The sequence below is a fragment of the Prionailurus viverrinus genome, chromosome C2, assembly GCF_022837055.1.
Source record: "Prionailurus viverrinus isolate Anna chromosome C2, UM_Priviv_1.0, whole genome shotgun sequence".
In the NCBI taxonomy this organism is placed as follows: domain Eukaryota; kingdom Metazoa; phylum Chordata; class Mammalia; order Carnivora; family Felidae; genus Prionailurus; species Prionailurus viverrinus.
In genome coordinates, this window is record NC_062569.1 from 99,745,732 (window position 1) to 99,767,754 (window position 22,023).

The following is a 22,023-nucleotide window of genomic DNA, read 5'->3' on the forward strand; positions in this document are numbered from 1 at the left end:
ACATCGCGACCTGAGCCGAAACCAGGAGTCAGACACTCAACTGACTCAGGTACCCAGGTGCCCCTATCTTTTACTTTTCAAAATTAATATGAAAGGAATGGCAATTTTAGTATAGAGAACCCTTGAGTTAAGTATGAACAGTGACCAAAAAGTTAGGTCTTTGAATATATCCATCTTCTAATATAAGCCATTTCACCAGATCCAGTTCTATTTCTGTTAGAAGTAGAACTCTAACTTCTTTTATTTCCTGCCTTACCAAATCTGTATGACAAAATGGCTGAAGTCATTTTGGAAAGGGCCAAATTGTAGGGCAGCTACTTAAAGTTGTGTAGGCTGTGCATTGCTTAGTTCTAAGGGGGTACTTTTACATGGACTACAGTAATAGCGGGAGTTCCTGGAGTTGTGCAGTGTGGTAGACCTGCCATGTAGGTTTAGTACCTTTTTACATAAGTGACTATTTTCATATTTTATGAAATTATACAGTGCACTCGGACTTTATCCCTTATTATGTGTGACAGATTCTATGCTTAAGTTGTTTACATGGATACAGATTTAACCTCTCTGTAGTGATCACAGTTTATCTTTCAGGAATCTTGAGAGGTGCCTCATTCCGGAGTGCATTTTGAAAACTACAATTTTAGTTAAACTTACTCATTTTGAATTACATACTACCCTGTTTTATTTATTGTTTTGATGGAATGTATGACTGCTTGGTAAATACACTGCTTATTTTCTGTAAGACATCTAAAAATAGCCTGTTATTTTTTAACCAAGACAACTAACAATAATCCATATTAATATTTAAATTGAGGATACTGGTTCCTGGACAGAAATTCGTTTTGGTCCCAGGAGTTTGAATCCATTTTCAGCCATTAAAATCCAGTACATACTCATACCTCACCACACATAAATGAACAATATAAGGTCATAGGTGTGATATAACTTTCTGGAGGATGTGAAAAAATGTGATAAGAAGTTTGAATAATAAAACTAACATTTTATTTTAATTTAAATAAACGCATTTATTTTATATATTATGTAAGAATATAAATAATTTTATTTATTTGTTTATTTACTTTGAGAGTGTGTGAGCAGGGGAGAGGGGCAGAGAGAGAAAGAGAGAATCTTAAGCAGGCTCCTTGCTCAGCATGGATCCTGATGTGGGGCTACATAGGGCTCAATTCCATGACCCTGGGATCATGGCCTGAGCCTAAACCAAGAATCAGAAGCTCTACCAACTGAGCCACCCAGGTACCCCTATTTCAGTTTAAAATAGCAGTTTTATCTTGCTAAAATGAGATGATCAGACAAATCCCTTAACTCTTTAAAGAAAGGTTTCTTGGAGGTTAGCTTGCTTAGTTAAGTACATAATCTTATAACTGAGGCCCATCTGGCATATAGGAGAAAAAAAGGTACAGAAGGCTTAAACTAAGAAAAGGAGATTTTTGAGCGGCGCCTGCCTGGCTCAGTCAGTAGAGCATTCAACTCTTGATCTCAGGGTTGTGAATTTGAACCCCACACTGAGCATAAGGATTACTTAAAAAAAAAGTTAAAAAAGAAGGTTTTTTTAAAAAAGGAAAATGAATTTATCAAAAATAAACTAAAACTGATTTTAAATGTTTTTTAACCTAGTCTAAAGACAAATTTTCCTGTAAGAAAATAACCCAAAGAAAGTTAATAAACATTGAAGTCCTATTTTTTAAAAAATCCTATATATACTAATATTTTACAAGAAATCTTTTTTTTGTTGTTTTTAAAGAAAGGTCCTCTTTTTTTGCAGAATACTGTGAATGATCTTACAGTTCATCGGGCAACTCCTGAGGATCTGGTAAGTTTAATATCAAAAGTTAAGATTTATTCAATGTTTCATTTAGTATTTGGTTTCTGACATTCAGAATAGAAACCAGAGACACTTCCTGGAAGTTGTTTAGTTTTATTTAATCTTATGTCTATATAAAATTGAAAAGCATATCTTCAGTATTTCCTGAATTTACCTAGGAATGTCACTTAGTGTGTATTAAAATTTTATTAGATAGGTTTGGTTTACAGTTCAAATCTCTGTGGTCAGTATTGTCCTGTACACATCATAGATATTTCTAGCTTTATTATTACTTCCCTATACAAAGGTACTGGTCTAGTCAATGTACTAATTTATTCCTTGAATATGCCATGTATATTTCCACATTTGAGCCTCAATTCATGCCGTTTTCTTTACTTGGAACAGTTTGTGTGCCTTTTTGTGTGCATGTCCAAATATTACTTTGCTTTCTTATCCTAGTTCAAGGCTTACTTTTAGAAAGGTTTCTACTGTGATTTTTAAAAAAGCAGCTTTATTACAATACAATTCACATACCATAAAATCCACCATTTTAAAGTGTACAACCCTTTGGTTTTCAGTGTATTCATAGAGTTATATACCTATCATCATTTTCTAATTTTAGAAGATTTTCATCGCTCCCTAAAAGAAACCCTGTACCCATTAACAGTCACTCTGTATACTCCCCCTCCTTCTAATCCCTGTCAACACCTAATCTACTTTATGTCTCTATGGATTTACCTATTCTGGACATTTCATATAAATGGAATATAGTGTGTGTCCTTTTGTGTCTAGCATAACGTTTTCAAGGCTCATCCATGTTGTAGAATGTATCAGTTCTTCATTCCTTATATTGCTGAATACTGTTATATCATATGGATATGCCATATTTTATTTATCCATTTGTCCATTGTTGGATATGTGGGTTATTTTCACTTTTTGACTATTATGAATAATGCTGCTATGAACATTCATGTACAAGTTTTGGGCGAACATATGTTCTTAGTACTCTTGTTGTATACCTGGGAGTAGAATTGCTGGGTCATATGGTGCCTCTATAGTTAGCTTTCTGAAGAGCTGCCAAACAGTTTTTCACAGTTTTTCACAGTGGCTGCACTATTTACATTCTTTTTTTTTTTTTTTTTTTATGTTTATTTAATTTTGAGGCAATGCGAGAGACAGAGTGCAAGCAATGGAGGGGCAGACAGAGGGAGACACACAATCTGAAGCGGGCTCCAGGCTCTGAGCTGTCAGCCCAGAGTCCAACGCAGGGCTTGAACTCACCAACTGTGAGATCATGACCTGAACCGAAGTCGGATGCTTAACCGACTGAGCCACTCAGGTGCCCCTGCACTATTTACATTCTTATCATGCATGAGGGTTCCACTTTTTCCATATCCCTTGCCAACACTTGTTATTATTGTATTTTTGGTTTTAGTTTTCCTGGTGGGTGTAAAGTGGAATCTCATTGTGGTTTAGATTTGCCCTAATGACTCATGATGTTAAGCATCCTTTTGTGTGCATATTGGCTCTTTGTATTATTTTCTTCTTTGGGGAAATGTCTATTGAGATTCCTTAGACAGTTAAAAATTGGATTACTTGTGTTTTTATTTTTGAGTTGTAAGAGTTCTTTACACATTTTGGATCCAAGTTCCTTATAAGATGTATGATTTGCAAATACTTTCTCCCATTCTGTTGGTTTTCTTTTCATTTTCTTGATGGGTATTTTTGAAGCACAAAAGTTTTTAATTAATTAATTAATTAAAATTTTTTTTTTAATTTTAAATTTTTTAATGTTTATTTTTGAGACAGAGAGAGACAGAGCATGAGCAGGGGAGGGGCAGAGGGAGAGGGAGACACAGAATCTGAAGCAGGCTCCAGACACTGAGCTATCAGCACAGAGCCCGACGCGGGGCTCGAACCCACAAACTGTGACATCATGACCTAAGCCGAAGTCGTATGCTTAATTGACTGAGCCACCCAGGCACCCCTAAAAGTTTTTACTTTTGATGAACTTGTTTATCTATCTTTTGTCACCTGTGCTTTTAGTGTCATATCTAAGAAACCATTATCTAACCCAAGATTCATAAAAATTTACTTCTATGTTTCCTTTTAAAAGTTTTATAATTTTAGTTCTTATATTTAGGTCTTTGATCCATTTTGAGTTAATTTTTGTATATAGTGTGAGATAGGGGTCCAACTTCATTCTTTTCTAAATGAATACCCTGTTGTCCTATGTGCCATTTCTCCATTGAATTATCTTGACACCCTTGTTGAAAATCAATGGTCTGTAAACATAAGGGTTTGGTTTGGACACTAAGTTTTATTCCACCAATCTATATGTCTATCCTTATGCCTCACCACGTTGTCTTGATTATTATAGCTCTGTTCTAAGTGTGAAGTTTTTTGAAGCTGCCCAACAATTGGTATCTCCTCTGAACTGTGGTTGTACGTACTGTGTATGAGGCATTAAGTATGTGCTGCCTAATGCATATCATTTATTTTTACATGTACAGTTGGCCCTTGAAGAGTGTAGGAGTTACGGGTGCCAACCCCCTGCACCGTCAAAAATCTGTGTATGAGCTTTGACTCCCCCAAAACCTGACTACTAATAGCCTACTATTGACAGGAAGGCTTACTGATAACATAAACAGATGATTAACATGTATATTGTATGTAATATGTATTATATACTATATTCTTACAATAAATGAAGTTAAAGAAAGGAAAATGTTACTAAGAAATCATAAGGAAATTACATTTATAGTACTGTACTGTATTTATTGAAAAAAGTCCATGTATAAGTGGATCCACGTAGTTCAAACCCTTGTCATTCAAAGGTCAGCTGTATGTTCCCAATCTCCCTGGGCAGATTGTTAATGCTTTTGAGGGATAGGGGCTGCCTCTTATATGTCTCTGTGCATCTGGGAATCTTAATCCTAGTAGATACTCATTAAATATTTGTTGAGGATAGTAATGATCCCCTACTGACTTAAATTTTTTTATTATGAAAAATTTCAAATTTATATGACAATGGAGACAAAAGTATAAAGATCACCCATACAGTGTTCACCCAGATATAATAGTTATTAAAATTTTGCCATATTTGCTTCATTTTTCATACCCTTTTCTTCCTTCACTGTAGCATTTTAAAGCAAATCTCAGAGAACGTGTCATTTTGTGCCAACATATTCAGTTTGCATTTAAAAAAATGCAGATATTTTCTTATATAACCACAATGCTGTTATCATACCTAATAAAAGTAACAATAATTTTTTGGTATTGCCTAATTCCCAGTCCATATTCGTATTTCCCCAGTTGGTTTTTGGTCTTCAGAATCTTTACACGGTATTTGGTTGTTGCGGTACGTTTTATCAGATGCCCTATAGATCTTGTTCTCTCCATAGTTCTGAATACTAGAGTGCTTGTGAAGTCAGTATCTGCTCCTTTTCCTTAGCCAGCTCTGTGAACTCTCCTCTAACTCTTAAGTTGTGGTTCAAATCTCTGCTTCTGCTTCAGCAATTCTACTTTCTTGGAGTTCTGCATCTCCAGCGACCCTCTTCCACATGTAGCCTTTGCAGGGCTCTAAAAAAATAGTGCATTGTTAGTTTTTGGTCGTGATTTGAGTATTATGAAATGGGTGTGACTTTGCCAAAGGTGACTCAGTGGGCTTTGTATCTTTTACATTGTGGTTAGTCACTGTGTGTGTGTGTATGTAATTGTACATATACACACATGCATAACTGAAAAGTTTAATAAAACACAGTTTTTAACTTTATTAAATGTGATGTACTCTTAATATTTTCTATTCTATATTCTATTTTATTTCAAAAATGTTGATTTGACCCATGAATTGATTTTGCCACCCATTAAATGAGTCTTCACCTGAAGTTTGAAAAATAGCAGTTTATTGAGTAGTCTTGTACAAAGGAGGTAAAAATTGATATTTTTTTTCATTTTGTCTTTTTGCTAGGTCTACTGGTTCTAGAGACTTCTTTTTTTAACTTCTTTTGAAAATGTAGAAGACTGTGAAAATTTTGGTTGTGAATATGAATAAATATATATGTGTTGGACCAGAAAAATATTTTTAAAAGATGAGTTAGATTAGGTGTTCCCATCATCTGAATAGGTAACATCTTTGTTCCTGAAACATTCTTTTATATTTTTTTTCCTTCTGTACAGATACGTCGTCATGAAATACACAAATCAAAGAACAGAGCATTAGTACACTGGGAACTGCAAGAAAAAGCTTTGAAGAGAAAATGGAAGAAGCAGAAACCAGAAATTTCTCATCTTGAGAGAAGGAGATTATCTATCATGAGGGAGGTAATGCTGAGCTGCATAATATTAGAGAAGAAGTGATAAATGGGGTTCTCTCTTTCCCCCTAAATTTGATTCACATTGGAGAAGGTCTGGCAAATGATTGCGTCCTTATACAGTGATCTACACATGGACTTTGAAAAAAGCAGCAGAGTGACGATTAGTCTAGTTTGGAGGTTTGAATTCCTGCTCTGCAAGTTACTGTTTGTGTGACTTGTCTGACTGTATTGTTAAGAGATTTTCGTGATATGTAGTAATAAAGGGATTAGGACAGTCCTTGGCACATAATTAGTGTCATATAGATAATTACTTTTCTCAGTTCACACAAGTGATGTTAGATTGATTACTTTGCAAAAAAAATGTGTTAGCCATTTGTCTTTGGCTTAATCTTTTGACAGATGTAGGGTGTTTGAATAAGTAATCAGATGTATAGGAATAAACAATATGGCAAATAAGAGGAAACCACAGTAAAAAATCTTTTATTTGGGATGATATCACTGTAATCATTGTAAATGAAATATACTTTGTCGTGTTGCTTCTTGTTCATTATTGAAACTTATGGCACTTGGATGTCTGGGTGACCTTTCACTGCAGCTTTAAATCACTCTGTCTTTTGAGGAATCCATTAGGCTTCTTAGTGAAATGTAAAAGTCTTGATCTTATATATCAGCAGGAAGAATTCTAGCTCCCAAATAAACGTTTACATGAACTTATAAAAAGAACAGTGGATGGAGGGAATATGGTTCTTTATAGATAAGTATGTTTTGGTGATCTTGGACCGTCATGCATATTTCAACGTTATAGGGTAATTCTCAGTGACCAGGAAACAAGGCAGCCCCCTTGAGGTGGCTCTGGGCTTTTGTGTCCCATCTCTTGTGGCTCCTGCTCAGGTTCTGAATTGCTTATACAAGGAATGGGTGTGGTAGAAGTAGGGATCAGAGGAAGAGCGGTGAAAGAGGGTGTGTGAAGTCTCTCTGCCTCCACTCCAGGGCCGCTCCTCAGGCTCTGGTGTCGTGGTTCTCAACACTCACTGCACAGTAGATCAGGGTTGAGAACTTCCATTAAATAATCACCACATTTGGACCAAGATGTAGCTGTACAAGGATATTCTGATTTAGTGGACCTGTGATGTGGGTATTTTTTAGACAGTTTTTGTGTAATTTTAGTACGTTGCAGGATTGAGAACCTCTGCTGTTAGTAGGATTCAGGTACTTCCATTTAACAATATATTTTGGAAGTTATCCATGTCGGTATCTAGAAATCTACCTTTTCTTTTTTTCTTTTTTTTTTTTTTTTTTTTTTTTGGCCAGATAGTATATAGATGTACCACAGTTTATTTACTGCTTTATTTGTGGGCACTTAGGAAGTGTACTGGAGTAAAGCTTAGGCTTCTGGAAGAAGAATGACCCCAAGATATAGTGGTTTAAACAAAATAGAAATCTATTTCTGTCTATAAAACAATTGAGAAGAAAATGGTAGTTGGTTGGGACGCTGGGGCCTTTTATTCCAGGACTTCCACCTCTTGAGTAGAGAATGGCTGTTCCAGCTTCCTTCAGCTGTATTCCAGCCAGCATGAAAAGGGGAAGAGAATGCATGCTACTCCTTTCACATACTGCCCAGAAATTCTGGCTTGTCTCCCATTATCCAGAAATTCATCACATGACCATTCTCACCTGGCATGATGGTTAGGAAATCTAGCTATGTACTTGGCTAAAACTTGGGGATTCTGCTGTTGAAAGGAAAATGGAAAGAAAGGAGATTGGTGGATAAGTGGCAGGTCTGTCACCCACAGATTATTACCTGTCTTGGTTCTACAAATAATACATTGAATATCCTTGAATGTTTTTAAGTACATGTAAAACTTTATTTATAGGACAAATTCTTAAAAATGGAATTGCTGAGTCAAAGGATATGTATATCTGTTATTTCAGTGTTCAATTTGTAATGTCTCTGTTCAGGGATGTGAAGGGATCAAATGAAGAAGGCTTGTTGGGAATATTCATGTAGGCAGTTATCATTATGTATTAAGAGCTACCGCTACCCGTCCAGCCCCCAGGGCTGGACTCCTGGATTAACAAAAATTCAGAGAAAAGCTCTTTGGCATTTGCTGTAGGATGCATTCATGTTATGGGAATCAGGCAAATGAGGGTCCAGATTCAGAGAGAGGGAGACTTTGATGAAGATTTTATAAATTCTAAAAGTATAATAACTTCCCAAGTCTCTCTGCAATTTCCTATTTCAATCTGGTTTTTATTATCAGAGAACAAAAGTGCTAGGATGGGAAATTTTTTATAATGTTTTTGAAGGAATCTTGGACAGTCCTTTGCAAATCCAGGCTGTGTACCACCATTCATAACTTTGGCCTTGTGTTCTGTGAACCCATCTGGGAAAGTAATGTATACAGATGGGCTTGCAGAGATTGGCTTACCTATCAAGAGGATGAGTTTTAACCGAAAGAAGCGATAAGTAAATCTAGAAAGAGCAAAAGAAAGCCAATACACTGATCCCTGGTCTCTCAAACCATCTGCCCCTAGAAGGCTGGGCAGACTGGCAGAGTACAACAGGGCAGCGGCTTTACTGGAGACTTCATTATAATTAATATCAGGTCTTGATATGATAAAGTTATTCCTCTGTAATCTGCTTCTGTCAGTTATATCTCTTTATTTTGATGGAAGGTCAGTGATTTTTGTTTTTTAAATAGTAATATCAAACTGCTATTAGGAAATATTCTGTGTGTAGTTTTTCTAGTTTAAATGATAGATTATAATGTTCCATTTACTTTCTTTCCTAAGCTCTAATTGCATGTATTGTATGTACTTGCAAGATTGCTAACCAGGGACTGAAATTTGGTTCATGGGATAAAACAATTTAAGTTGTAACAACATTGTCAAATATCTCTAGAATGATACAGGTTTTCAGTGTGTCTACATCCTGATAATACCCCTTTGGGTTTGGGGGGGGTGGTGGTATTTTCATTTCCATATTAGCAAACTAAGTTTAGAGAGGTTGGATTTTGCTTAGTATCCCTTGACTGGGCCTAGGATCCCAGTCTTCTGGCTCCAAATGTACTCTTTGCCTTATAGCATTCCAAAGCTTACTCTTTGTGGAAGGAACAAATTCAGGACTTTATTCTCATCTAGTGAGCTAGCCAACATGGTTGGCTACAGCAGGAGAAGAAGGGAAATAGAATTTTATTCTTGTTATTTTTGTCAGTGTCCTAAAACAGTAACTAAGGTTATATTATATACCTGTTTCCATGGGCTAGAGAGATTCTGGTAAGAGCATTTGTTGCCAGATGCTTTATTGTTTTGAATCATTGTTGGAAACAGTGGATCGTTTCCAATTTTGTGACTCCTTTCAGTTTAAGAATGCCATCTGGCAGTGGTGGCTAGAGTTGACTTGCCTGCATTGTCCTTGCTTGTAATTATGAAAGTTCCTAAGTTGAAAGTGCCTAATCAGAGGCACTACTGTAATGGTATTGTTTTGGTTCTCATCCCCCCATGATAAAAATCCATCTTGTTTATAAATACAGAAACATCACTTTGTTTGATGCCCTAAACCTCATATCTTAGCTCATATTCTCTAAGTTGTTGATCATGATCCAATAGTAGGTTATGAAATACACTTTAAAGGTTGAAACACCTCTGAATTTATGGCTCAGAGATTTATGTCTTTAATCAGTGTTTTTCAAACTGTGGATCACAACTTTTTAGTGGATTGTGAAATTGAGTTAGTGTGTTATAGCCATTATTTTAAAAAAAATGAAATAGGAGCTAAAAGGAAAATTTCAGAGTGGTTCTCAAAGAGTAAGGTTAAGTAAAACTTTTATTCTGTTATACATTTACATTTGTATGTGTACTGGTTCGCAGTTAAATAATGTATTTCTTACTTGGATTGTGGCCAAGCACATGAAATCTACTAATTATTGTAATAGCCCCATCTACTGGTACTTAAGGATATTGTCACTGAAGGATTTTAGAAAGGTAGTGGCCTTTGGTTATTTTTATGCCCGCTACCTTTGTATGGACTTTTCCTTTGTGATTTCATAAGTATATGTATATATATTTTTCTGAGTAATATATTTATCATTAACACATATCTAGATTCTTTCTGATCAATACCAGATGCAGGATGTCTTGGAAAAATCTGATCATTTGATGGCTGAAGCAAAAGATCTATTTGTTGATTTTCCTCGTAGGCGCACAGGTAATGTATTCAATTCAAACAAAAACTTCGTTTTCTTATTAACCATAGCTCATAGCTGGCTACTTGGAAGAATTTTAAATCATTTCTCGGGCACCACTTTATTTATTTATTTATTTATTTATTTATTTATTTATTTATTAAAGTTTATTTATTTTTGAGAGAGACAGAGACAATGCAAGTGGGAGAGAGGCAGAGAAAGAGGGAGGGAGAGAATCCAAGCAGGCTGTACGTCATCAGTGCAGAGCCCGACACAGGGCTTGAACCCACGAGGACGTGAGATCAAGACCTGAGCTGAAACCAAGAGTCATCTGCTTAACTGACTGGGCCACCCGGGTGCCCCTTGGGCACCACATTATTTATATCACAAGTATTCTAAAATTTTTTTTTTTTTCAACGTTTATTTATTTTTGGGACAGAGAGAGACAGAGCATGAACGGGGGAGGGGCAGAGAGAGAGGGAGACACAGAATCGGAAACAGGCTCCAGGCTCTGAGCCATCAGCCCAGAGCCCGACGCGGGGCTCAAACTCGCGGACCGCGAGATCGTGACCTGGCTGAAGTCGGACGCTTAACCGACTGCGCCACCCAGGCGCCCCTATATCACAAGTATTCTAGAGTGGATAGCATATAAGAGTTGTTAGGCATAGACTCATTATAATTTGTTTTTTTTCACCAAGAATATTAACTATTACAAATTACTGAGCTAAGCAAAGGTAAATTGTTATTATTTACTAGGATATTTTATAGGGCAATATACAAGATTTTATAATTTAAAATATGACTTAATTTCCAGTTTATTAATATTAAGTTACCATATAAAGTATTTGTATTTGTGTAACTTGAGTAAAACTTAATTTGAAGTCTAAATCTACTTCAATCTCTAAAAGGGACTTTGCCTCTGTTCAGATACATAGCATTATTCACTTTAATGTGTATGTAATCTATTGTTTAATCCCTAAAAATAGATCATTAGTTTTTAGTGTAAAGTTTCAATCTTGGCTTAGCCATTTATTAGTGTGACTCGGGGCCATTTGCTTCATGTCTCTGAGTTTCAGTTTACTGGTCTGTAAGATAATACTAGTAACAATCCCATCAGATTTTGTGAGGGTAAAATGACTTAATATATGTAAAAGTACTTGGAACAGTGCCTGGCATATAGTAAGTGTTATATGAATGTGAGCTGCTATTATTATTATTTAAGATTTTCATGTGATAACAAACTTAGGGCAATGTGTATTGTTTGTAAAGTCAATTTAACTAAATGAAATAAAATCATCATTACTTGTTTTCTTTCTGCAGGGTTTCCGAATGTAACAGTGGCTCCTGATTCCTCTCAGGGTCCCATCGTGGTAAATCAAGACCCTGTCACCCAGGCCATTCTTAGTGAATCTGTCATAGAGCCTCAGGTAATGTGCTATTCTCATAGCCATCATACTTATGTGGAAATTAAGCTTATGTAGGTATTGTGGTAAACATTTCAAAAGCTTAAATATCAACAGATATCTAGTTATGGTTGTTAGAATTGTTCTTACTGAAGCATATTGCACTCTCTGTGAGTAATGTTTGTACCAAACAAGACAGGACTGGATAATGATAGCTACCTTTTATTGAGTACTTACCTACAAGGTAAGCTATTATTATCTCCATTTAGCAGAAGAAAAACCTGAGGTTCGGAAAAATTAAGTGCCTTGTTCAAGATCACATAGCTTGTTGGCATCAGAGATGGCCTTCAAGCTGGGCTCCATCTGCCAGTATGGAAGGAGTGGGGAGTCTTTTCACTTGCAGTTTGGAATCAGGTGGATCTATGTTTGTATTCTATTACTTACTAGCTCTTTGATCTGGAGTTGATTTCTTAAGGTGTCTGAATTGGCTCAGAGTGTGTTTGGTTTTTTTGTTAAATGGGAATAGAATATACTTACTATGGTTGTTGTGAGGATCAGCTGAGATAAGTTATGTAAAATGCCTAGCATAATTCCAGATAGTAGCTCTTCATTAAATGTTAGTCCCTTCTAATAGTGTGTTTAAAAAGTAGCTACCCAGGAAACTTGGGATTTATTGTCTAGTTAGATGGGAAAATTTATTTTAGTAGTAAAATGTTAATTAACCATATCCTAAGCTAATTGAAACCATTAATTAATTAATGATTAATTCATTAATGATTAACTCATGACTCAAAATGTTTAGAATTTTGAGATGGGACACATTTTTTGAAAGCACTTGAAGAATTTAATACTAAAATAAAACAACTTCTTAGAACTGATTAGGACTCAATACCTGTTTAATGCAGTTTCCTAGGTTATGTATATGTCCTATGAAGAAAAGGAGAATCATCAATTAGAGGGTTGATCCTAGGGAATTATAAGGTCCAAAATCATAAAAAAACATATTAAGTATTGTTTTCTATTTACAAAGGCAGTTAAGTAAAATTACACGTTTTAAATAGCCAACACCCATTAGCCGTATCTCTAGCCAAAAACCATTATGTTTCGGCATTTACTAAAAATGTTAGCTTTCAGATATCATGGTCTCTTTTATGGGGATGGGGAATTGGCAAGAGCTGAGATTAGAGAGACAGGGAGGAACTAGGTAGTGAAGGGCTAAGGAACCAGAAAGTAAGAGTAGAGCCACCAAAGGATTATAGGAAGAGTAGAGTCATGATGAAATTGACTGTAGAGTGAAAGATGGGTTTGGGAGGGAGGAGACTGGTGAGAGGATCTGATTAGAAGACTCGGGATAGAATTTTATTTACGTATGTATGTATGTATGTATGTATGCATATTTATTTTTGAGAGAGAGTGTGAGCAGGAGAGGGGCAGAGAGAGGGGGACAGAAGACCCGAAGCAGGCTCCACACTGGCAGCAGAGAGCCTGATGTGGGGCTTGAACTCAGGAACCGTGAGATCATAACCTGAGCTGAACTTGGATGCTACCCAGGTACCCTAGGATAGAATTTTAGTGAGAAGTAGTGGGAGCCTAACCTAAGCAGTGGCAGTAGAGAAGGAGGTAGAGGGGAAAAGGGATAAATTTGAGAGATTTTAAAAAGGGATAGAATTGACAGGATTTGGGAGCTGATTGGATGTGATGTATGAGAAAGAAGGATACCTCCCAGTTTGCTGGCTTGAGCATATCAGTAGATAGTGATGCTGTTCATGGTCTTAGGTAATATGGCAGGAACAAGGCTTCTGGAAGAATAATAGGAGAGGCTTAGGAAGATGACTTATTTGGGACATGTTTATTATATGTATATAGGATGTCTACTAGGGATATCTTTTAGGCAGTTGGATATAATTGCCTAGGGCTCCAGTGAAATCTGGGTAAAGGTAGAAATTTGAGAATTCACAGCATTTTACTTGTGATTGCAGCTTTGGAACTACAATCATTCAGAAAGGGAATCAGACGAGAGGAGAAAAGGTCCAAAGGGAGGACCTTGAGTCCCATTAGATATTAAGAAATAGTAGAAAGAAGAACCAATAAAGGAGATTGGGAATAGAAAAACAGAAAACAAAAAACAACAGGGAAATCTGGTATCATGCCAATTAAAAGGAAGAGTGTATCAAGAAGATCTTGAAGGGAAGAAAGGAGTGGTAATTAATGTCTAATGAATCAAAGAAGTAAGGGAAGGCAAAAACTAAAAAAAAATATGTTTGATTTAGGAACAAATCAGAAGAGGATGTTGACCTTGTAGAGACCAGTTTGAGTGGAATGGTAGGGCAGAAGCAAAGTTGTAGGGCACAGATGGTAAATGGGAAGTGGGGGGTGACTCTTTCAAGAGTTTGGTGGTGAAAGGGAGAAGATACAATGAGAGAGACTTGTTCACATTTAAATGTGGATGAGCTGAAGCCGGTACAGAGAGAGGTTGGAGAGGCAGGAGATAGAAGGTCATGGAGTAGAATGGAGGTGAGAGGATTTAGGTTCTAGAGCACTTGTGGAGATGTTAGCCTTAGAAGGAGGGACCTCTTAATTGTTACGATAAAAAGAAAGAAAGGATGAGTGTATATATAACCAACTTGTATTTTTATTTTTATTGTTACGTTGAGAAAGGCTCTTAATGAAGTAGATGATGAAGAAGAAGAAGGAACCGTTAACAGCCAGTCTGGAGAAAGTGAGAATGAATTGGATAACTCTATCAACTCTCTGTCAAATACGAATGTAGACAGGTATGTATATGTGGCATAAATCTCTACAGTGCTTCCCTTTCTTCCAAGTATACTTCTTTTGATTTTCAGCTTTATTGAGATATAATATAATAATATTATATATATATTGACATATGTTATTGACATATTATAATATTGGGTCTATTTCTGGATTTACTATTCTAGTCCATTGGCCTTATCTCTCTAGTTATGCTCTAATACCACACTATTTTAATTAGAGTTTGTGGTGTTTGAATAGACTTGCCTTGTAGCTGTTTTTTAATTCAGAATTTTCTTAATGATTTTTACATGTTTATTTATCCATGTGAACTTTAATATCAATTTATCCAGCTTCATAAGAAAAGGTTATTGGTATTTTTGTTCTTTTAATAAATTAACTAGGCAGGGGCGCCTGGGTAGCTCAGTCGGTTGAGCGTCCGACTTTGGCTCAGGTCACGATCTTGTGTTTTGTGGGTTCAAGCCCTGTGTCAGGCTCTGGACTGACAGCTCAGAGCCTGGAGCCTACTTCTGATTCTGCATCTCCCTCTCCCTCTGGCCCTCCCTCCCCCTTCCCCCCTCCTTCCCCCGCCTCAAAAATAAACATTAAAAAAAATTTAATAAAAAAATAAAATAAATAAACTAGGCAGAACTGACATCTTTATTATGTTGGGTTTTACTATCCAGGACAAAGTATATTTTTCCATTTGTTAATGTCTACATTTTTGTTTTTGCAGTGTTTTAATATTTTTCTTATATAGATTTTGCTCATTTTTTGTGGTTTATCCCTAAGTAGTTAATGTTTTGTTGTTGTTGTTATTTTCTTAAATGGGATCTTTCTTTTCCATTATACCTTCTAAGTAGTTGTTTGTGTTTACGAAGGCTGTTGATTTCAGTGTGTTATCTTGATATTCTGCTAACTTATTGAATCTTGGTTGAATTAGTTTTAGCATTGTTTTTCTAGAGTTTTCCAGGTATTCCATCATGTCATCTGCAAATAGACATAGTTTTATATATTTTCTAAGTGTTATATCTCTAGTTGGTTTCTTTTGTATATTGCAGTAGCTATAGGACAGTATTAAATAATAGTGGAAATAGTGAAAAAAAAATAGTGGAAATAGTGGGCATCTATGTGTTGTCCCTGATCTGTGAAAGTGACTCTTTTGTTTCCTCTTAAGTAAGGTGCTGGTTTTAGAAGTGAAGTTTTTGTTGTTTTTGTTTTTTGTTTTTTAACAATGCTAAGGAAAGGTCTATCAGTTCTTATTTTGAGGTTTTGTTTTTTTTTTTTAAATCAGGAATGAGTGTTGACTTTTTCAAGATCTAAAGAGATAATCATATAAGTTTCCTGCTTTAGATCTATTAATATGGTGCATTAGATTATGGATTTCCTGATATTGAACTATTCTTGCATTACTGAAATAAATTCCACTTGGCCATGGTGTATTCTTTTCATTATTGTGGTGTTGGATGTTGTTTGTTAATATTTTATTTAGTATTCTTGCATTAATATTCTTAAATAATATTGTCTATAATTTTTTAAATATATAATATCAGATTGAGGTAACAATGTTATACTTGATTTCATGAGAAGCATCCAGAACATTTTCTAATTGTTTAAGTCCTAAAACAATTTATGTAGTTTGGGACCCTGTGTTCTTCAAAAGGTTTGTAGAATTTCCCTGGGAAACTATTTGAATGTGGTGCTTTTTTGTGGTGAAGTGTCATAATAACTTTTCTTCTTCCATGGAGAGTGGATTAAACTTTCTACTTCTACTCAAGGCAATTTTGGTAAATTATATTTTCTTAGGAAATTATCCATTTTTTGTAGGCTTGTCAATGTATTTCCATAGAGGTGTGCAAATAATTTCTGTACTTCTAAAAAATGTCTTTTGCTTTCATGCTTATCTCCCCTTCTTCATTTCTTTTTGTCCTCCCTCCCATGTTTTATAATTAGGTTAGTTAGTGGTTTGTCTATCTTGTTAAATTTTTAAAGAACCAGGATTTTGATTTATTAATTAGAGCTACTGTTTTTCTGATGTCTTCTTATCAATTTTCACTTTTATCTTCGCTTCTTTTAGTTTTCTTTCATTTACTTTGCTTTTTTCTACTTTGCTTTCTTTTGCAGTTGGTAATTTAATATATTTATTTTCATACTTTATTTTTAATTTGTAAATATGTTTAAGGTTCTGAATTTTATTCTGGTCTGTGCTTTAAATGTGTAACATATATTCTAATACGTAGTGTTTTATTATTTTAGAAATTAGGTAATTTCAGTTTATATTTTTTCTTTTACCTAAGAGTTGTTTAATAGAAGGTTTTTAAAAAATGTTTCCAGACAGAGGGGCTTCTTTGTTTTTGCTTTTCTTATTTCTAGTTTTATTATACTCAGAGGGTGGTTTATGATATTTCTACTTGTAGAGCTTAATGATGTTTTCTTTGTGGCCTAATATATGATTAAATTTTTGTGAATGCTCCATTTGTGTGCTTGAGAAGAAGGTATATTCTATATTAACAAGGTGTAAAGTTCTATATGTATATCCATAAAATTTACTTCATTGATTATGTTGTTTACTTTTTCTGTGTCTCATTTTTGCCACGATCTTATATTGAGAGTAGTGTATTAAAGTCTCTGTTAGTGTTTTCTATTTTTCTTCGCATTTGATGTTTACATATATTTAATTCTCTTTGTAGTTGAATACCTTCATCCTTGTATGGGTGACTGCTGTGTTTTTTGGTACATGGATATCCAGAAGTATTGTATCTTCATTGTGAAGTATGGCTTTTAGCATTATGAGTGCCCTTTTTCACATTTAATACCTGTGGCTTCAGTTCTACTTTGATATCAGGAGTGAAATCTCTGCCTTCCTGCTTCTAATTACCTGGTTCATCTTTGCTCATCCTTTTATTTTAGCCTTTATAAATTGTTGGGTGCTAGGTGTGTCTTTTATTTTCAGCATAGAGTTGGGTCTTGCCTTGTTAGCCAGTTTGAGAATCTTTTTTTCTTTAATTAGTAAAGTAAGCTTGTAATATTTATTAATATGGTTGATGTGTTTGATGTCAACTTTGTCATATTATTTTATAGTACTATGGTGTTATACTGTAATTACGGTTTTCTTTCTCTATGTGATGTTTTCTCTGTTCTCTTAAAAATTTCTGTTGGTGTCTAGGAAGTTGGTAATTTTGTTCTGGTTGGTTGCCTTTATATCTACCTTTTATAGAGGGTTTCATTCCCCTATTTTCTTTAATCTTTTGTTGTCTGGTGTGTTGGCATTAAGTGGTATTTTGACTTCTACCTGCTTCCTGTACAACAAATAAGTTATTCTGTATTCTCATTCTTTCCCTTTTCTCTCAGGCCTTCTCCTCTTTTAGCTGCATATTTTTTGCTTTGACAGAACATAAAGCATATTATTCTTCCCTGTGTATTGCCATTTTGGTTTTATTTTGGAGCTACAATTAAATATAGTAAATGGTCATCATTGGTCTTTTTTTGATGTTTCCCTAGTTAACTCTTGGTTGGATCTGTCAGGGCTCATGCTGTAGCATTTATGAATATAGTATTCCTTGAGTTCTTGAAAGGCTTAAAAGTTTGAGGGACAGCTTGGCCAGATAGAAAATCTTTGATTGATGCATTGTTTGTTTAAATTTCCCCATTTTCTTGAAAATGTTCCTCCATTCTTAGTTTGCTTTGAATGTTGCTTTGACAAGTCTGATGCTAGAATAATGTTCTTGCCCTTATAAATAATTTGGCATTTTTATGTAGGTACTTAATATCCTTTATATTTAAAATTTGTTTCTTCTGTCTTTAAAATTTAATATTGCTAAGCTGTGTCTTGGGCTTACCTTTCCAGGTCAGTTTTTCCAACACAGCTGCCCTTTTTGTGTATAGATTCAGTTCTTTTCTTTCTTTCTTTCTTTTTTTTTTTCCCTTGGATTACAGTTTCAACTATTAGTTTGATATCATTGTTTTTCTTTTTCAGAGCCTCCTTTTATATACATATAATGATGTTTCTTGTCTTCTATTTCTAGTACTTTCTAACCTTTTTTATTCTTCTATATATTTTTTTGTTTTCCTATAATTCTTCAGTCTTCCTTATTAAATGTTTATTTAGCAATTCTCCAATGGATGCATTGTAATTTAATCTTTATTTCTGAGTTTTTCTTTTTCTTCTTATTCTTTCCTGAGTTTAGTCACTTCTTATTTTGTTTCTTCTTGGATTTTGTCCATATCTGGTCTTAGTGTTGGAATTTCTGATTAAAGATATATATCTCCAAATGCTTGTTTCAGTATATTTAATTCCATTTAAAGTGTTTTGTCACAGTTTATTTTCTGCTTTTTCTTTGGAGGGGAGAAATTTTTATTAGCTGGAATATTTCAATTAAATTTTCTGTTTTGTTATATTGTCTTTGTATGGATATAGACTGTTTTAGTTTGTGTATCTTGTGGAGAGGGTTGGGGGTTTGGGGTAGTTTTTCTCTCAGTTAGTGAAGCAGAGTTATTTTAATGGGTGCTTTTTTTTTTTTAAGTATCAGTAGGTGGAAGTTGGTTTGTCTTCCAGTACTGTTGTTCTTTTTTGTCTTAAACCGTGCTCCCTAGTTAAATGTGTTAAGATAATACACTTCTTTTTGCCCTCAGCACTCACCTCCTAAGAACACTTCTTCCTTCCTGTTCACATCAAGAAGTGATGCCCTTCCAAGATAGACCACCTTGGGATCCATACACTTCTTAGTAGTATTGTGATGTTTAGGTTTGGAGTTTTGTGTGTGTGTGTGTTTTTCTTTTCTTTTTAAGTATTTGCATACCTAGAGTATTTGCATATTTTCTTTTTGGAGGTAATTTTGTCACCATTAGGCTCTCAGCTTTCTTTTTCGTGCAGTCATTTTGAACTGTCCTCACATCCAGCTAAAGTTTCTGACAGGAACTCAGGAAATATCTTTGCTGGAACTTGGTGTGTGTTTTTCTACGAATAAGTAATTTGAAGTTAGTAGTATTCTCTGTATTCCATTAATGTAGAAGGTATGGGTTATATGCTGTTTTTGCTCTTCCTGTTGCCTTGTCTCGTGGGTTTTGGCATAGAGTGATTCAAATTTAGCTGGTCACTGTTTTCTTAAGGACACCTGGAAACATGTATCATCTTTTAAGCAGTTTTTTCTTTCAGAACCCAAATACAACTAATCTTGTACAAATTGCTTTTATTCTTTACATTTGAATCAAATTACTGTTTTTTATTTGGGCAAGGTTAGTTTTATCTCATCAATTGTGTGAATAGACAGTTTCCATTTTTTTTGAATACCTAATATCTCAAAATGTTACTTGTTAACTATTAAACATGAGGTATCAGAAGAAGCATTAGACTTGGAATCTGGAGGGTAAGCCTTGGGTTATTTAATAGTTGGATAATCTGTAAGTTTGTATTTCCTCACTTGTAAAATATGAGGGTTAGAACTCTAAGGTGCCTTCTGGTTTGAAGATTTCTGTAAATATATGTTCCTGTGTGGTCTAAAACAACAGAAATTTATTCTCTCACTGTTCAGGAGGCAAGAAATCTGAAATCAGTTTCATCGGACCAATCAAGGTTTTGGCAGGGCTATATTCCCTCAGAGCTCTAGAGGAGAATCTGTTCTTTGGCGCTTCTAGGGTTTTTTTTGTTTTTGTTTTTGTTTTTTTTGTTTTTGTTTTTGTTTTTGTTTTATTATTTTTAAAAAATGTTTTATTTACTTTTGAGAGAGAGAAAGGGGGGGACAGACAGATGAGCTGAAGTAGGATGTGAGCTGACAGCACAGAGCCCCATGTGGGGCTTGAACTCACAAGCCGTGAGATCATGACCTGAGTTGAAGTTCAATGCTTAACTGACTGAGCCACCCAGGTGCTCCTGCTTCTTCCAGGTTTTGATGGCTGTTGGTCTTCCTTGGCTTGTGGCTGCATCATTCCAATCTCTGCCTCTATCTTCTACCTTCCTCTCTTTGTATGTTAAAGTCTTCCTTTGCCTCTCTTGGACATATCTTCAGGTTCTACCATAGTGCCCCCAGTGGCCCACATGCAAAATTTATAATTACCCTCATTCCAGTATTCCCCGGTGTCTCAGCATGAACTCAAGTTCAAAATCTCCTCTAAATGTTATCAACTCAAACCAAATCTTAGCATTTAAAGTAAGTATGGGTGAGCTCTGAATAAGAGCCATCCTGGGCCAGTATTCCTCTCTGTGGATGATCCTGTGGAATTAGAAAACAAGCTATCTGCTTTTATTTATTTATCTTTAAATGTTTCTTTATTTTGACACAGAATCCCAAGCAGGCTCCATGCTAATAGCACGGGGCTCGATTTCATGAACCACGAGATCATGACTGGAGCCAAAATCAAAAGTCAGACACTTAACTGACTGAGCCACCCAGGCACCCAAACAAGTTATCTGCTTCTCAAATGCAATGATGGAAGAGACATAGGATAATTATAGACATTGCCATTTGAAAATCCAAGGAAGAAAGGGGTCACCAGTCCTAAGCCACTTTGAAACTCAGCAAGGCAAATTCCATTAGGTTTCAAAGCCTGGTAATAATCTTTTGTGACTTGAAGCTTCACCCTTTGGGCCCATGGCTCTGTCCTTTGGGCCTGTGGCTCTGTCCTTAGCCTATGCACGCCTTTATACCTGCAGCTCTGGCTTTGAAGTCATTCTTCATTTTCCTTGAAGCCCATGCTTACACCAAGTAATTTTATCAGCCTGTTTGCTGACTGTAGAATTTTGGGAGTTTGACACCCTTCCTTCACTTTATCCTATCTCTGTCCCTTTCAGTCCAAGCTGGCAGTATTTCTGCAGGTATAACATTCTTAAGAGACTTTATGGGTCTCTTTTGTATGTTGTATGCCATTAGATAAGAGGCCTTCCAGAGATCTTTCCTGGATAATCCCATCTATATTGCTGGCCTCTGTTGAGATCATTGAGGGGATCCATGAGTCAGATGCCTACTCTTTTCATATTAGCAAAGCATCGTTCAGCCATGCACTTGACCTTCTGTCCAGGGTATGCTTTCCTAATAGTGTCTCCTAATTTGAGCATCTTCTGCATTCTGGACAGGCTGAAAATTTCTCAAATCATCAAGTTCTGGTTCCTTTTGGCTTAATAGTTCTTCCCTCAACGTATTTCTTTCCTCCTGCATTTCACTCTAAGTAGCAATAGGAAAGCAGGCTGTACCTTCAACTCTGCTTAGAAATCTCCACAGCTAAATATCCAAGTTCATTGCTTACAAGTTCTGCTTTCTACACAACTCAGCTAAGTTTTCCACCATTTTATAATAAGGATTGCCTTTCTTCCAGTTTAATAACATGTTTCTCATTTCCTTCTGAACCCTCAGTGGTAGGGTCTCTAATAGTCATATTTCTACCAGTATTCTGTTATGATATTGAGGCTTTCCCTACCATGTTCCTCACTTCCTCCTGAACCCTCAGTGCTGGGGTCTTTAACATTCATATTTTACCAATAGCCTATTTAAGGCAATCTAGGATTTTTCTGTCATTCACCTAAAAATTCTTCCGGCCTCACTCGTTTTCAAATTCCA

General features: G+C 35.5%; 1 protein-coding gene across 8 annotated transcripts in view; it reads left to right on the top strand.

Annotated features, from left to right (window-relative positions):
- Nucleotides 1–22,023, top strand: part of SPICE1 (spindle and centriole associated protein 1) — a 59,442-nt gene that overhangs the window by 10,761 nt on the left and 26,658 nt on the right. For 7 of the 8 annotated variants that reach the window (XR_007155627.1, XR_007155626.1, XM_047875139.1 and 4 more), the window contains exons 3-7: nt 1,781–1,828; nt 5,999–6,142; nt 10,240–10,342; nt 11,640–11,746; nt 14,381–14,496. Coding sequence is in view for 6 of the 8 variants with exons in the window: in XM_047875139.1 (XP_047731095.1) it covers nt 1,781–1,828; nt 5,999–6,142; nt 10,240–10,342; nt 11,640–11,746; nt 14,381–14,496 (518 nt within the window). In the remaining 2 variants the exon portion in view is untranslated. The remainder of the gene's footprint in view (nt 1–1,780; nt 1,829–5,998; nt 6,143–10,239; nt 10,343–11,639; nt 11,747–14,380; nt 14,497–22,023) is intronic. The other variant, XM_047875141.1, reaches the window with a different exon arrangement.